The sequence below is a fragment of the Nicotiana tomentosiformis genome, chromosome 9 (assembly GCF_000390325.3).
Source record: "Nicotiana tomentosiformis chromosome 9, ASM39032v3, whole genome shotgun sequence".
Taxonomy (NCBI): domain Eukaryota; kingdom Viridiplantae; phylum Streptophyta; class Magnoliopsida; order Solanales; family Solanaceae; genus Nicotiana; species Nicotiana tomentosiformis.
Window position 1 is genome coordinate 111,329,789 of NC_090820.1, and position 17,550 is coordinate 111,347,338.

The following is a 17,550-nucleotide window of genomic DNA, read 5'->3' on the forward strand; positions in this document are numbered from 1 at the left end:
GTAGTCCAAGCAATCTTTACCATCGTTGGCCAATAATATCCCATCCTTTTTCTATGGAAGTGAAGCTTTGGTCCAAACTGGTGTGAACCACATACACCAGAATGTGCCTCTTCAAAAGCTTGAAGTGTTTATTCTTCCCCTAAGCATCGCAAGAGTACTCCCTCGAATGAACTTCTATATAGAGTATCTTTGTAGTAAAGGAAGCGAGGTGCACGACGACAGATTTCAGTCCTTCTCCTCATATTTTCTGAAAGTATCCCATAACATAAGTAGTCGGTAAGGGGTTGTCGCCATTCTTCTTTCTCAACTTGAGAAACAGCGACAAGATGCTTGCGTTCATTTTCTTCACCTTCAGCCTCATTTAGCGGCGGTACTACCCATTTTTGGCAGAGAGTAACTTACGCTTGATTAGGCAGGGTTAACGATGAAGCTAGGGAAGCTAAAGCATCGACCTTCTTATTTTCTTTCCTTGGCACATGCAGAATAGTCACATCACCGAGCCACCCCATTAAAATTTTAGCGTAATCATGATATGGGCGTAGTTTAGGCTACTTGACCTCGTAACTACCTAAATGCTTATTGACCACTAACTGGGAGTCACCAAAGACTTGCAATTAAAATTGCTTCATATCAACGGCCATTTCAAGCCAAAGTATTAATGCTTGATACTCGGCAACATTATTGGAACAAAGTTGTGTCAAGGTGAAGGAGTAGGGCAAGACTTCACCTTGGGAAGTGACAAATACTACGCTAGCACCAGCTCTTCCACGATGCGCAGCACCATCAAATTACATCTTCCATGGAGGTTGAACTTCAACGGCCATTGCATCCTCATCAGGTAGTTCGTCAATTAGCTCACAGTCATCAAGTATCGGATGATCTGCCAAGAAGTCTGCCAATGTTTTTCCTTTTATAGCCTTTTGAGGGATGTACAAAATCTCGAATTGTTGAAATTGGAGGTACCATCTCGCTAGTCGATCACTACGAACAGGTTTTGACATCATGAACTTGATGGGATTTGCCTTTGAAACAAGACGGAGAACATGAGCTTGAAAGTAGTGCTTCAACTTTTGAATTGAGAAGACTAGCGCCAAACACAACTTTTCAATTGGCGAATAATTCATCTCGTTTGGTGTCATCATCCTGCTCAAGTAGTAAAGGGAGTTTTCTTTCCCTTCACTATTTTCTTGGGCCAACAGCGCTCCAACAGACCTTTCTTGTGCTGAAATGTATAGTATCAGTGGCTTTCCAAGTATAGGGGCTGCCAAAACTGGAGGCTTCATCAAGTAGGATTTAATGCTCTCAATGGAATTGCTACACGCTTGGTCCCATTTAAAAGGGACATCTTTCTTCATAAGGCGACTGAATGGTTGGCACCTCACAGCTAGGTTTGAGATGAATCTCCTAAGGTATGCTAACTTTCCTTGCAGACTTTTCAATTCGTGAATATCCCGAGGCTTAGGTATTTTCAAGATTGCATCTACTTTGGCTTGATCAATGTCAATCCCTCGATGTCGAACAATGAAACCAAGGAAGTTTCTGAAAGTAACTCCAAAGGCGCATTTCAATGGATTCATCCTAAGTTGGTACCTCCGGAGCAACTCAAACACCATTCTCATGTCTTTCAAGTGGTCACCCTTCTCTCTTGATTTTACCACCAAGTCGTCCACATAGCATTTGACATTCTTGTGGAGAAGATCGTCAAAAATATTCTACATAGCCCTTTGGTAAGTAGAACTAGCGTTCTTCAAGCCAAAAGGCATTACCTTGTAGCAATAAATACCCTTGGGGGTGCAAAAAACAGTAAGCTCTTCATCTTTTAGTGCCATGCAAATTTGGTTATATCCGGACGAACCGTCTATGAAAGACATTGCCTCGTAACCAGTAGTAGCATCAATCTTTGGTTTCAATCAGGGGAACCAAGTCCGGCCTAAAGCGCCTTTGATCTTGCTTAACAGGACGAGCGCCATTCTTGACTGCAAGGTGATGGACTGCTACTTTAGTGTCCAAGCCAGGCATTTCTTTGTAACTCCAAGCAAAGACATCCCTAAACTCCTTGAGTAACTCAATATAAGTGCTTTCTTCATCAACTTCTACTAAATCACTTAGGTAGGTGGGTCTTGGTTCTTCATCAGTGCCAAGGTTAACTTCTTTTAAGGAATCAATCGTTGCATTCACCCCTTTTTCAAGTTTCGGTGGAGCATCTTTTGCATCTTCATCTTCTTGAGGGTCCCCATCATTGAAGGATATGTGATAACATGGTAAAACATCCTCCAATTCTGCATTATCCTCCATTGAAGATTTAACACCATTCTCGCCTTGTACAGTAACATAATACAAAGAACCCACACTTTATTCAGCTTCGTCATATTCCTTTGTGTAGATGACAGTATATGGCTTTACTTTCAGTACTTCTTTACATGAAACCACATGTTTTGTTTGTCGCCTCATTCTAGAAGGAACCAAACTTTGGAAATCCTTAGAGATCTTTTGGATTTTGGGCGAAACGGGTGTTCTTATGCTTTGAAAATTTCTCTGGAACTTGTTCCCCTTCTTTAATGGACCCAATCTCTCAAACACGGAAGTCCTCACAGTTGATTTTCCAAGTCGATCAAAGATAGAAGGCTTGTTAGAAGCGGCAGATTCATCTTCTACAGTGATATAATTGATGCTTTCCCTTCTTATGGAGATGCGCACTGGTGACGGTTACTTGTATCCCAAACCTTCACATGGTTGTCTTATCGCAGTTTCTGATGGTAGCTTCCCTAACTTTGACGGCTCATTAGGATGGTATCCAGCTTTTGCAAATAGCCTGTAAGCATTAGGATCAAAACCTTCATTTGTTCGCTTTGTAAGGAGTGCCGTGAGACACAATGTTCCCTTTATGAGACTTATTTGAATTGGGGTGTACCTTCTCAGCAACAACTTTGGTTTTGTCAGCAACGACCTCAGCTCTCTTAGCCGTGGACTCATCATCCTTGTCATTCATGACATCATCAATGTTTAGCTCCTTCACAATGCGGTTCTTCAAGTAGAACTTCAAGTAGAACAATGTGGACTCTTCATCCTTGTCTTTGCATCGATCACATGCAGCCATGAACTTGATTGCATATATTCAATGATGATTTCCAGCCTGATCGCGCCTATGGCTCTTTGCCCCCTTGGTTGAATCCTTGGATCATCACACGGCTTTCTGAGAGTTCGTTCACGGGAATACCAAGTTCTTTCACAGTGCTAACAGGCAAAATATTCACTAAGGATCCTCCATCAACCAAAATTCGATTTACCCTTTCATCACGCATATAGCCAACCGGGTACAATGGGCAGTTATGAAGAGTGTCACCTAGCAGAAGATCGTCATTTGTGAACGTGAATCTTTCCTCACAAGAATTAACTTCTTGAGGATTGGAATCGATCAGTTTTTCCGATGATATTGCCAATGGTAGGTCATCACTCTTTTCTTTCACTCTGTCAGCATGGCAACACCCCCGTGGGAAATCTTCGTGCGAACCAACTTGGTAAAAACTCCTCCAAGGTCATTGGAAGTCATGGCTTTTGAGGGTGGTGCACCTCCACTTTTTCTTTCTTCAAGTGCTTAACTGGATTCCATATCCTTGGTCTTTTTACCATCATTTTCCTTGTTCGTTGTTCTACTGATTCTTTTCGTGGGCTCCTTCTGTGGTGCTTATGACGAGTCACCAACGTCCAACCTTTATCATCCTCAGGTTGATCATCTTCAACTTTGTTGTTCTCCAGTAATTCTTCATCTTTACTTTCTTTAAAACTACTTAATACGTCTGGACTGAATGAACTGAATGAGCCAAATATGATAGAGACTTGCTTTGCGCTTGCTTTCTGATCTTCAAGCACGATCTTCTTTTCACGAGCCAAGTCAATAACTTTGTCCTTGAAGACAAAGCACTTCTCTAGAGGGTGGCTCTCAAGTCGATGATATTTGCAATAATTTGGGTCATCAGTTTACCCAGCTTCATTTGGCCGCTTCATCTCCGGAAGATTAAGAGATTTAACTCGAGGAGTTCTTCGAAAATGGCTGGCACATCAGAATCCAGAAATGGGTACTCTTTCTCTTGTATTTCTTTTAGAGTCAACTTTCCACTTGGCTTATCTTGAACGAAGTGGATTTCATACTCTGCTTCTTGATCACCTTCGTCGTGAACTTCACAGGTGATGTGTTGACATTCATAGCTTCTTTGTTTTTAGATCTTAGTACAAACTTGCTCCATTTTCTGACTTCTTACTTGTCATTCCCTTTGCGAGGTTCATAGATGGGCAACCTTTCATTTCTAACAGAGGCCATGCTCAATTCCATGTCATGGGCATGAGTTGCAAGTTCTTCAAATGTGCTAGGCTTGATACCTTGCAAGATGTAACACAATTCCCAATGCATGACTTGGATGCACATCTCTATGTCTGAAGCTTCATTAAGCCTGTCTTTGCAGTTGAGGCTTGCATTCCTCCAACGATTGATAAAGTCGATAACTGGTTCACCCTTTCATTGACGATTATTTGTAAGTTCTATCATACTCACAGTACGTCTTGTGCTACAAATGCGATTGAGGAATTCTTGCTCTAGTTGATCCCAGCTATCAACAGATCTAGCCTCGAGGTCCGTATACCAATCAAAAGTAATTACTTTTAATAAACGGACAAACTTCTTGACGAGGTAATCTCCCCAAGTCCTAGAATTGTTGCATGTCTCAACGAAGTGCGCCACATGTTGCTTTTGATTGCCTTTACCATCAAACTATTGAAATTTTGGAGGTTGATAGCCAGCAGACATCTTCAATATATCGATCCTTGAAGTGTACGACTTTGTGTAGGTAAAGGAGTACCTGGAAGCGAATTCATATTTGTTTTTTATAGTCCCTTCAATGAACTCCTTTAGTTGATTGATTGGAATCATCCCTTCCGAAGAGACTGGAATTTCCTTAGCGGATGCAACTTGTCGTGGGAGAGGATTAATCTCTTGAACTTCTGGGAGTTTTCCAGGTGCATGGGTGGATTCTTCTTCCATCAAGATTCCCACCCTATCTGTTAGCTTGTCGATTCTAGCATCATGAATTTGCATGCACTTGGTCAAGCCAGTGATTGCTTCGGTCAAGTTTGCCAACTGCTCATCCACAGATGAAGAGTTTGTCACCATGGCTTGCTTGATTGTCGTGGACGATGGAGAGTAGCATGGATTTTCACACCAATTGATCCTTGATTGGATCACGCTATGTGGTGTAAGTAGGGAGGATCCATCACTTGAAGCATCATAATCTTCCTTCACATCCGAGTTCTTGGATCCGAAGAGGTCAAGCAGAGCAAGAGTTTTCTTGATCGTTTCAGCAACATCGCTTCCTCCTTCGGGTACGTTTGTGGAAGATCTTGCCCCTTTTGAGGATGAAGATCCGAAAACAGGGGTTGATGAGGATGACACTTGGGGTGCTTGTTGTCCTAACGAACTTCCTTTGCTCCTCGTAACTGGTCCAAAGCTTCCAAGGGTAACATCGAGGATGCTTTCCACATAAGCATAGAACCTTTGATTAGCAGCCTTTGTGGAAGTTGAACTGGAGTTGATTTTATTTGAAGCCATTTCAATGTTCTTGAACTTTGGTGATTTCAAAAGTTGAGATGAGAGGTAGAGATTGTCCCACCGGGCATGCCAAAATTTGTAGACAATAAATTGTGTCGAGAAAATAAAATCAGGCAGAAAAATATTGCAACAATCGTAGTATTTTATTTCAAATTTTGAGTGTTACAATCTCTATGCATCCTCTGATTCTTCTTTCCACTAGTAAATAAAAGAGCTTTTGAGCTTAATCTTGAGTTTTATTTTATTTTAATCCAAGTGCTTGAAGCTTGATCTTGATCTTGACGTATTTTTAATCCAAGGGCTTGCAGCTTGTTCTTGAATCTTCGTCTTGATCTTTTAATCCTTAGAACACTTGAACGCTTGTAGCTTTTAGAAAAATCTGCATCGTTTGATCTACGAGCTCTCTCTTGCTTCTTGTTATAACTTCTGGTGTCTTTTCTGAGTTATGCAAACCCCTATTTATAGTTGTGGGAGGGAAGAGTTATAATAAGAACAAACTCTTTCCGACCAATCAGATTGAAGTGTGACAAGGACGTATTTGATTGGCCAGAACATGTCACTTGCACACTTGGCGCGGTTTCATTGGCCTTTTAATTTGACTTGGCATGCCTTGTCATTTTGACACGTGGCATAATCTTATTGGCAATCTTATTCGCTCTTTAATTTGACTTGGCACGGCCTTATCATTTTGACACGTGGCATTGTGCTAGCCCATTTTGTTAGCTACATATGATGAGCCCATTTCTTTAAGCCCAAGATATCATCTTCCTAGAGGTCCAGTTTGGTGCCACACGTGAAATGACATGGCACGCCAAGTCAAGAAAATCCAATAGGATCGTGCCACGTGTCAAAATGACAAGGCCATGAAAAGTCAATTTTTTTTTATATCACCGCGGGAGCCTTCACAGTTTATTTTAAAGAAAATATTTTTTCCGAAATAGCATCCCGCATTTTAGCCACCCTTGTCACACCGCATGACTTCTACTAGTTTTCCCTACTAGCCACGAATATCAAGTCACCCTTATCTCACCGCATGCGTTTCAATACCTACACCTTATACCACCACATGCGTATCAATATCACAATATATCATAATTTGCACCTCAAGTTGTAACGACCCGGCCAGTCATTTTAAAAGTTGTAGCCCCGTTCCCCTATTTAATGCTCATTCTGCACTTTATAACTGTTATATGACTTGTCGGGGCTATTGGCTCGGGTCCGATGAGATTTTAGAATAAATTGGAACACTTAGTTTAAAAGTTTAAAACTTAAGTTGAAAAGGTACGTTGGATGTCAACCTATATGTAAACGACTCCGGAATAAAATTTTGATGATTCCAATAGCTCCGTATGGTGATTTTGGACTTAGGAGCGTGTCCGGAAAATTATTTGGAGGTCCGTGGTTGAATCAGACTAGTAATACCGAAAGTTGAATTTTTGGGAAGTTTGACTTTTTGATATCGGGGTCGGAATCCTATTCTGAAAATTTAAATACCTCCATTATGTTATTTATGACTTGTGTGCAAAATTTGAGGTCAATCAGACTCGATTTGATAGGTTCCGGTGTCGTTTATGGAAACTTGAAATTTCAAAGTTCATTAGGCTTGAATTGGGGTATGATTCGTGGTTTTAGCATTGTTTGATGTAATTTGAGGGTTCGACTAAGTTCGTATGATATTTTAGGACTTTATTGTATATTTGGTTGAGGTCATGGGGGGCTCGGGTGAGTTCCGGGGGGTTAACGGATAATTTTCGGCCTTGGTGAGATTGCTGATATCTGCTACTGCATTTTTCTGATTTCCTTTTTTGCGTTCGTGAGTGGACCCCTGCATTCGCGAAGAGTGTTTTCTGAGAGTGAGATTTTGTTCTTCGTGTTCACGAAGGGGAGGACGCGAACGTGAAGGTATGGTCTATGTGTGCATCGCGAATGTGGGAGTGGTGTCGAGTTCGCGAAGAGGAATGAGGCAATTGGGACCCCAGGTCCTTGTTCTACGCGTTCGCGAGGTGGTGGTCGCGTTTGCGAAGCCTTGGACACATTCGTGAAGGGTAATATTGGTAAAGCTTCGCGTTCACGAAACCATGGTTGCATTCACCAAGAGCAAATGTTAGGCAGCACAATTTTGTGCTTCGCGAACGCGAGGGACCTATCGCGTTCGCGATGAAGAGAGGTCTGGACGTAATAGCGTAGGGTAGTTTGGGCAGAGTTGACTTTGTTCTACGCGATCGCGTGAATGGGGTTGCAATTGCGTAGGCTTAATTTTGCAGCTAGAAATATTTTCTATGCGATTGCATGGGAACGTCCGCGATCGCGTAGGTTTGAGTGACTTGTGCTATGCGAACGCGTGACTAAGGTTGCGTTCACGAAGAGGAACGGAGGGAGGAGCTGGGCCACACGCGCTTAATGCTTCACGATCTCGTGAGAAGGTTCGCGATCGCGTAGGTTTGCGGAGTCAGTACTTCGCGATCGCGTGAAACTTTCTATGACCGCGTAGAGTTAATTTTGGCAGTGTTGAAATTGTGCTTCGCAATCCCGTGTGGAAGTTCACGATCGCGGAGAAGAAATCACGAGGCAGAGAGTTTAAGTTCTGAAAATGGGACTTCGTCCCATTTTTCCATTCTTAACGATTTGGAGCTTTGATTGAGGCGATATTTGGGAGATTTTAAGAAAAAACACCGGGAAAAGTGTTCTTAACTCAATCTTGGTTAGATTACCCGAATCCATCACTGTTTTTAACATTTAATTGGTGATTTTAGTTGGAAACTTTTGAAAACCATCTTGGCTATAATTGAGGATTTGAGGGTCGAATCGTTATCAGAATTTAGTCATTTTGGTATGGTTAGACTCGTGCTTGAACGTGCGTTCATATTTGGTAACTTTTACCGGATTCCGAGACGTGGGCCTTACGGGTGATTTTTGAGTTAATTTCGGATTTTATTGAAAATGTAGTATTTTCTTATGGAATTGATTCTATAAATTTTGTTGACTGTATCGAATTAATTTTGACTAGATTCAAGTCGATCGGAGTCGGAAAATCGAGAAAAATGCATGCTGCTAGATTAAATTGGAGCAAGTCGAGGTAAGGGACTTGTCTAACCTTGTGTGGGGAAAATTTCCCCTAGGATTGGTATTGAAGTGATAAATTATAATGTATTGAAAGTCGTGTACACGAGGTGACGAGTGTGTACACGGGCTAAATGTGGAAGATAATGTCTTTAAATTTTGTAGATCACTGTTGCATATTAATTAAATAATTTTACCTTGTTATATTCTTCATCATTGATTTAATGTTTATATTCTTTTATTTGCTTGACCTTTTTCTGCTAATTGTTTTACATGTTTAGTTGAAACTTGATTTCTTTTATCCAGTACATTATTTGAAGGTTTATTTTCTTTAAATTAAATATTATTAATATGAAGTATTTGACTTTTTAAATTTGGTATTGAAGCAACGTATTAAATATTTTGAAATATTATTTTGTTGAGTTATTTATTCCCGAATATTTTTGTGAGATTTTCGTACTAATTGTGATGGAGCCGTGAGCTCTTTATTGTGAAAAATATTATTGTTGAATTATTTTGGCATGAGCCGTGAGCTCTCTATTATGGAAAAATATTGTTGTTGATTTATTTTGGCAAATTAAAATATTTGGGAACTTGAGTGTGCAAATTGTGATAAATTGTGATATTGAAACGCACGCGGTGGCAAAAGGTCTCTGTATTGAAACGCATGCGGTGAGATAAGGGTGGCTTGATATGCGTAGCTAGTAGGGGAAACAACTAGAAGTCATGCGGTGTGATAAGGATGGCTAAAACGCAGGACGCTATTTTGAGAAAAATATTTTCTTTAAAATAAATTGTGAAGGCTCCCACGGTGACATAAGGAAATGAGATATTGTAAATTTATTTATGATTTTTTACTACGAGGCGGTACCTCGGGAGTGCCCTTGTTGATATTGATTTATGACCGTCGTTGCCTTTGATTATTGTTGTGATTTTCTTAAAGTTGAAAAGAATTATGTTTTGTTTCCACGAGGTATTATTTGCCATTATTTGGTGTAATTAAATGGTGACACACTACATGATTCATTTCCATTGTCATTTTATTTTATTATATTGATAAATATTTTACCATGCCATTATTATTTTTCATTAGGGCCTAGCCTGACCTCGTCATTACTCTACCGAGGTTAGGCTTGGCACTTATTGGGTACCGCTGTGGTGTACTCATACTATGCTTTTGCACATCTTTTTGTACAGATCCAGGTACATCTTACCAGCCCAGACATCAGTGAATTACCTGTGTACGGAGACTTCGAGGTATATCTGTCAGCGTCCGCAGACTCCGGAGTCCCCTTCTATCATTATTATGTTGCTTCCTTATTTTTCTTTAGATCTTGATATATATAGACATTGAGGATACATTTTTAGAAGCTTGTGACTTATTTATATCGGGTTTTGGGAGTTAAAATTATTTGAATTGCAGTTTATTTATTTCAGATATCTATTATTATTCCGCATTGATATGCTTACCTACTCTTAGAGATTAGGTGCCATCACGACCTCCTACGGAGGGAATTTGGGGTCGTGACAGAAGTGCCCAAATATTTTAATTTGCCAAAATAAATCAACAACGATGTTTTTTCACAATAAAGAGCTCACAGCTCCATCACAATTAGTACGAACATCTCACAAAATATTCAGCAAATATAATATTTCACAAATTTACCACCTTGTTTTAAATATCAAATCTTTAAATGTAAAATACTTTATATTTTTATAATATTTAAATTAAAGAAATTTCACCTTCAAATAATACACCGAATAAAAGAAACCAAGTTTCAGCTAACAGGTAAAAACAATTAGCAGGAGAAGGTCAAGTAAATTTAAAGTATATAAATCAGATCAATGATGAAAAATATAATAAAATAATTTAATTAATGCGCAACAGTGATCTACACAATTTGAAAATATAATCTTTCACATATAGTCCGTGTACACACTCGTCACCTCGTGTACATGACTTTCAACATATTTCAATTATCACATAAATACCAATCCTAAGGGGAATTTCTCCCACACAAGGTTAGACAAGTACTTACCTCGGCTTGCTCCAATTTAATCAAGTAATATGCCTTTTCCTCGATATTTCGACTCGAATCTAGTCATAATTAATTCGATACAATCAACAAAAATTATAGAATCAATTCCATAAGAAAATACTATATTTTTCAATAAAAATCCGAAATTAACTCAACATTGCCCGTGGGGCCCATGTCTCGAAATCCGGCGAAAGTTAAGAAATATGAACGCCCATTCAACCACGAGTCTAACCATACTAAAATGACTAAATTCCGATAACAATTCGACCCTCAAATCTATCCAAGAGGGTTTTCAAATTTGTTTCCAACTTAAATCACAAATTAAATGTTAAAAACAGTGATGAATTCGAGTAATCTAACCAAGATTGAGTTAAGAATACTTACCCCAATATTTTCTCTCAACATCTCCCAAATATCGCCTCAATCCGAGATCCAAATCGTTAAAAATAGAAAATGGGTCAGAACTTAAACTCTCTGCCCCGTGATTTCTTCTACGCGATCGCAAAACACAATTTCAACACTGCCAAAATTAACTCTACGCTATCGCAGAAAGTTCCACGCGATCGCGAAGTTCTGACTCCGCCAACCTACGCGATCGCGAAGCATTAAGCGCGCGTGGCCGAGCTTCTCCCTCTGTTCCTCTTCGCGAACATGGCCTTAGTCATGCGTTCGCATAGCACAGCTCGCTCAAACCTACGTGATCGCGGACGTTCCCACGCGATCGCATAGAACAAATTTTCCAACTGCCAAATTAAGCCTACGCGATCGCAACCCCATTCACGCGATCGCGTAGAACAAAGTCACCTCTGCCCAAATTACCCTACGCGATCGCAGATGAACTTACACGATCGCAGACAAACTTACGCAATCGTGTATAAGGAAATCTGAAGAAAAATACCACCACCTATCAGAAATCGCCCAAAGGACAAAAATGATCTATTAGCCGTCTGAAACTCACTCGAGCCCCTCGGGACCTCTACCAAATATACCAACAAGTCCTAAAATATAATACGAACTTAGTCGAGTTCTCAAATCACATCCAACAACACTAAAAATACGAATCACACATAGATTCAAGCCTAATGAAATTTGAAACGTTTAATTTATACAAATGACGCCGCAACCTATCAAATGAAGTCCGATTGACCTCAAATTTTGCACGCAAGTCATAAATGACATAACAGAGCTATGAAAATTTTCAGAACTGGATTCCGACCCGATATAAAAAAGTCAACTCCCCGGTCAAACTTCTAAACTTAAATTCTTATTTTAGCCATTTCAAGCCTAATTTAACTACGGGCCTCCAAATAATTTTTCGGACACGCTCCTAACTCCAAAATCACCATATGGAGTTATTAGAATCCTCAAAATTTTATTCCGGAGTCGTTTACACATAGGTCGACATCCAGCCTACCTTTTCAACTTAAGTTTTAAACTTTGGAACTAAGTGTTCCAATTTATTCTAAAAATCTCGTCAGACCCGAACCAATTACCCCGACAAGTCATATAACAGTTATAAAGTACAGAATGAGCATTAAATAGGGGAACAAGGCTACAACTTTTAAAATGACTGGCCGTATCGTTACAGTTATATGACTTTTTGACTTTGTAAGAATATGAAATGAGTGCGAAAATATATAACCTACTTTGCTATTTTTATGTATTTGCTTAATTGTGCAGTTTAAGTTTTGTGACTTATATTAAGAATATAAGATATATTGAAAAATATTTTTTCGAATTTGGTGTAGTCTTCTTTGTTTCACCATACTGCCCTTTGAGTTAAAATGATAAGCTCAGACTTGAACACCAGGTTTTTATTTTAATAAAAACAATTGTACTTTTAGTGTTTCAAATATTAACAAGTTCGCATTTTGGTCCTCATAATACCTGGATAGGCAAATTAAAATTTTAATTAATTGATCTGTGTGATTTTATCTTTACATTTTCATAATTTCGATAATTTATCTCTTGCATAAACATGAGCAACATAATATATAGTTGCTATTTCAGTTGGCATAAAATAATCGGCGAAGGTCCAAATATACCCCTCTACTTACGAAAATGGTCTAAGAATACCCCTCATCATACTATTGGGTTATATATACCCCAACAGTCATACTTTGGGTTCAAATATACCCCTCATTTAAATGGAGGGACACATGTCATCGTCCTGTTGGCCAATTCTATATATCTCCTAATTAATTAAAAATACCCATTACTGTGATGACCCAAAATGTTATCTTTAAATTTAATAATTAATTATGTGATCTAAGCACTATTTACCATTACTCGACTTACGTGTGCAGTCCGTAAAAAGAAAAATCAGAAAGTTTTCAGGTGAAAAATGAATTTAAATGTGAATTAGAGCTTTAAAACTCAACTTAGTTGACTTTGGTCAACATTTTGAGCAAACAGACTCGGATCAGTGTTTTGACAAATTTGGTAGGTCTATATCTTGATTTGGGACTTAGGCGTATGCCCGGAATCAAATTCCGAGGTCCCTAACAAGAGATATGGAATTTTGATGAAAAATTAAAAGTTTAAGTTCAAATAGTGACCGGATGTCAAATTATGTGCAAACGACCCCAGAATAAAATTTTGATGATTCCAACAGCTCCGTATGGTGATTTTGGACTTAGGAACGTGATTGGAATTTTATTTGGAAGTCCGTAGAAGAATTAGGCTTGAAATGCCGAAAGTTAAATTTTTGGGAAGTTTGACCGAGGGGTTGACTTTTTGATATCTGGGTCGAAATCCGATTTTGAAAATTTTCAGATTCCTTATAGATTTCGAGATATAAGTTTCCAAAGTCAGCTCTGCGATTGCACCGGTTGCTGTCCAAAAATAGCTTTTGCAACAGAAATATTCCAGCAGTTCCTTTTTGTCCGAAATCCATTCCGTTAACCTTCCGAAATTCACCCGAGGCCCTCGGACCTTAAAAAAATATACCAACATATCCCAAAATACAATATGAACTTAGTTGAGTCTTCAAACCATGCCAAACAACGCCGAAATTACGAATCGCGCATTGAATCGAATTATGAGTTTTCAATTCTTCCAACTTCTATATATTTGCGCCGAAACATATCAAATCAATTCCGATTGACCTCAAATTTTGCATACAAGTCATAAATGATATAACTGAGTTATGAAAATTTTTAGAATCGGATTTCGATCTCAATAGCAAAAAGTCAACCCCTCGGTCAAACTTCCCAAAAATTCAACTTTCGGCATTTCAAGCCTAATTCTACTACGGACTTCCAAATAAAATTCCGATCACGCTCCTAAGTCCAAAATTACCATACGGAACTGTTGGAATCATCAAAATTCTATTCCGGGGTCGTTTGTACATAATTTGATATCCGGTCACTATTTAAACTTAAACTTTTAATTTTTCATCATAATTCCATATCTCTGGCTAGGGACCTCGGAATTTGATTCCGGGCATACTCTTAAGTCCCAAATCACGATACAGACCTACCAAAATTGTCAAAATACTGATCCGAGTCTGTTTGCTAAAAATGTTGACCAAAGTCAACTCTGTTGAGTTTTAAAGCTCTAATTCACATTTAAATTTATTTTTCACTTGAAAACTTTCCGAAATTATTTTTACGGACTGCACACGCAAGTCGAGTAATGGTAAATTGTGCTTAGATCACATAATTAATCATTTAATTTAAAGATGACATTTTGGGTGATTACATTCTCCACCTAATTTAAGTCCAAGTAAGTGAAGCTGCCTCAACCGGACTATCCAACTCATATGCCTGCTACCACTGGTAGGCTGCTCCTCTAAACTGGAATGCCGTGAAAGAAACTCCACTGGAATCCACAATACCCATAGTACGAAGGATACGGTGACATTCCTCCAGGAAACCCTGAGCATCCTCTGAAGCTAGACCGCTGAAAGTGGGAGGGTGGTACTTCTTATACCTCTCAAGCCTGAGCTGCTCTCCCTCTGAAATTCCTGTCCTAATCTCAGGCCGAACTGGGATAACTGGCTGCACTGGTATAACCTCTGGGGCATGTTCAACTTGGGAACGTGGCTCTGGAGTATGGGCGGCAGGAGTTTGTGCTCCTCCCCCAGCCTGAGATGTGGCAGGAGCAAGTGGAATTAATCCTGCCTGAGCTAAAGTGCCAAACATGCTCAAAAACTGGGCAAGAGTCTCTTGAAGTGCAGGAGTAGTAACAGGCATCTCAGGTGCCTGCTCTCCAACTGGAGCTACTGGTGGCTCTGGTGCAGCAGTTCGTGCAGATGCTCTGGCTGCACCACGTGGTCTTCCTCGGCCTCTGCCCCGACCCTGGCCTCTTGCGGCTCCAACAGAGGGAGCGGGTGTCTGATCATCAGATCCAGTTGTGCGTGTCCTCACCATCTGTGAGAGAATAGAAAGACAATTGTTAAGAACTTTGAAATCAACAAAGGAGCACGATAAGGAATCAAAGAAGTGAATAATTCGTAACAGTTCCATAGCTTCTCGAAGATAAGTACAGACGTCTCCGTACCGATCCGCAAGACTCTACTAAACTTGCTTGTGGCTCATAACACCTATGAACCTAGTGCTCTGATACCAACTTATCACGACCCCAAATTCCCTCCGTAGGATGTCGTGATGGCACCTAGTCTCTAAGACTAGGTAAGCCCATCAATGCGGAATAATAATAAATATCTGAAATAAATAAACTACAATTCAAACAATTTCAACTCCCAAAACATGGTAGAAATAAGTCACAAGATTCTAAGAATTTATTCTCAATGTCTCTATATGTCAAGGTCTAAATAAAATATAAGGAAGCAACATAAAATGATAGAAGGGGACTCCGGAGTCTGCGGACGCTGGCAGATATACCTCGAAATCTCCGTGTGCAGGTAACTCACTGACGTCTAGACTGGTAAAATGTACCTGGATATGCACAAAAAGATGTGCAGAAGCGTAGTATGAGTACACCACAACGGTACCCAGTAAGTGGCAAGCCTAACCTCGGTAGAGTAGTGACGAGGTCAGGTGAGGCCCTACTGGAATATAATAATGGCATGGTAAAATGTTTATCAATTTAGTAAAATAAAATGACATTGGAAATGAATCAATTAGTATGTCACATTTAATGACATCAAATAATTACAAATAATATCTCGTGGAATCAAAACAAAATTTCCTTCAACTTTATGAAAATCACAACAATTAATCGAAAGCAACTATGGCCATAAATCAATATCAACAAGGGCACTCCCGAGGTACCGCCTCGTAGTCCCAAATCATAAATACATTCACAATATCTCATTTCCTTATATCACCGCGAGAACCTTCACAATTTATTTAAAGAAAACATTTTTTTCCCGAAATAGCATCTCGTGTTTTAGCCACCCTTATCACACCGGATGGCTTCTAGTAGTTCCCCTACTAGCCACGCGTATCAAGCCACCCTTATCTCACCGCATGCATTTCAACACCCAAGCCTTATACCACCGCATGCGTATCAATATCACAATATATCACAATTTGCACCTCAAGTGCTCAAATAATTTAACTTGCCAAAATAATTCAACAACAATATTTTTCCACAATAAAGAGCTCACGACTCATGCCAAAATAAATCATCAATAATAGTTTTCCACAATAAAGAGCTCACGGCTCCCTCACAATGAGTGTAAAAAATATTCAGGAGTAAATAATTTAGGAAACTAATATTTCAAAATCTTTACTACGTTGCTTCAATATCAAGTTTAAAAATGTCAAATACTTCATATTAATAATATTTAATTTAAAGAAAATCAATCTTCAAATAATGCACAGAATAAAAGAAACCAAGTTTCAATTAAACAGGTAAAACAATTAGTAAGAAAAGATCAAACAAATTTGAAGTATATATCTCAGATCAATGATGAAGAATATAACAAGATAAAATAATTTAATAATTGCACAACACTCGTCACCTCGTGCACACGACTTTCAACACATTTCAATAATCACATCAATACCAATCCTAGGGGAAATTTTCCCCACACAAAGTTAGACAAGTCACTTACCTTGACTTGCTCCAATTTAACCAAGTATTATAATTTTTTTTCGAATTTCCGACTCCGATCGACTCGTATCTAGTCATAATTAATTCGATACAGTCAACAAAAATTATAGTAATCACTTTCATAAGAAAATATTACATTTTCATTAAAATCTGAAATTAGCTCAAAATTTGCCCGTGGTGTCCCACATCTCGGAATCTGGCAAAACTTACAAAATCCGATAACCCATTCAATTACGAGTCCATCCATTCCAATTTTATCAAAATTTGATAACAACTCAACCTCCAAATCTTAAATTTTTGTTTTTGGAAGATTTTGCAAAAATCTTTATTTCTTCCGTTTAAATCCGAAATAAATGATGAATATGACCATGGATTTATGAAATATAATCACATTTGGATATAGGACACTTACCCAAGTTGAAGTCTTGAAGAAATCCTCAAAATTGCCCAAGAACCGTGCTCCAAAACTACAAAACGAAATGAAGGAAATGACCATTTTTGGTCCTTAAGTTTCTGCCCCCAAAACACTATTCCGGTCACTAAAAGTCCAATCCCGTCGCTAAACGTGTCACATCTGGTCGCTAAAAGTGTACACCAGGACTATTTACACCAACAGTTTTATTTCACTAAAAAGGCTCTAACTCCATCATACGAACTTGGAATTCGACAATTCTTGTTCCTATGAGTCACAAATAAGACTACAAACCCATTCATTCAATCGAAACTCAATTCAAAGCTCATTTGCTTAATGTGATACCAATTTCGCTCGTTAGACAATTAACTCATATTTCGCGCTTAAAACTCAATCGCGACTTGATGAAATTAGAC

At 39.0% G+C, this 17,550-nt stretch overlaps 1 protein-coding gene across 1 annotated transcript; it reads right to left on the reverse strand.

Annotated features, from left to right (window-relative positions):
• Positions 1 to 788: 788 nt before the first annotated feature.
• Positions 789 to 1,613, reverse strand: LOC138899362 (uncharacterized mitochondrial protein AtMg00860-like). Its single transcript, XM_070185529.1, has 2 exons — positions 1,181 to 1,613; positions 789 to 1,084 (listed from the first exon to the last, which is right to left on the reverse strand). Exons 1-2 carry the CDS (start codon positions 1,611 to 1,613, stop codon positions 789 to 791), a joined length of 729 nt encoding a protein of 242 aa, XP_070041630.1.
• Positions 1,614 to 17,550: the final 15,937 nt, after the last annotated feature.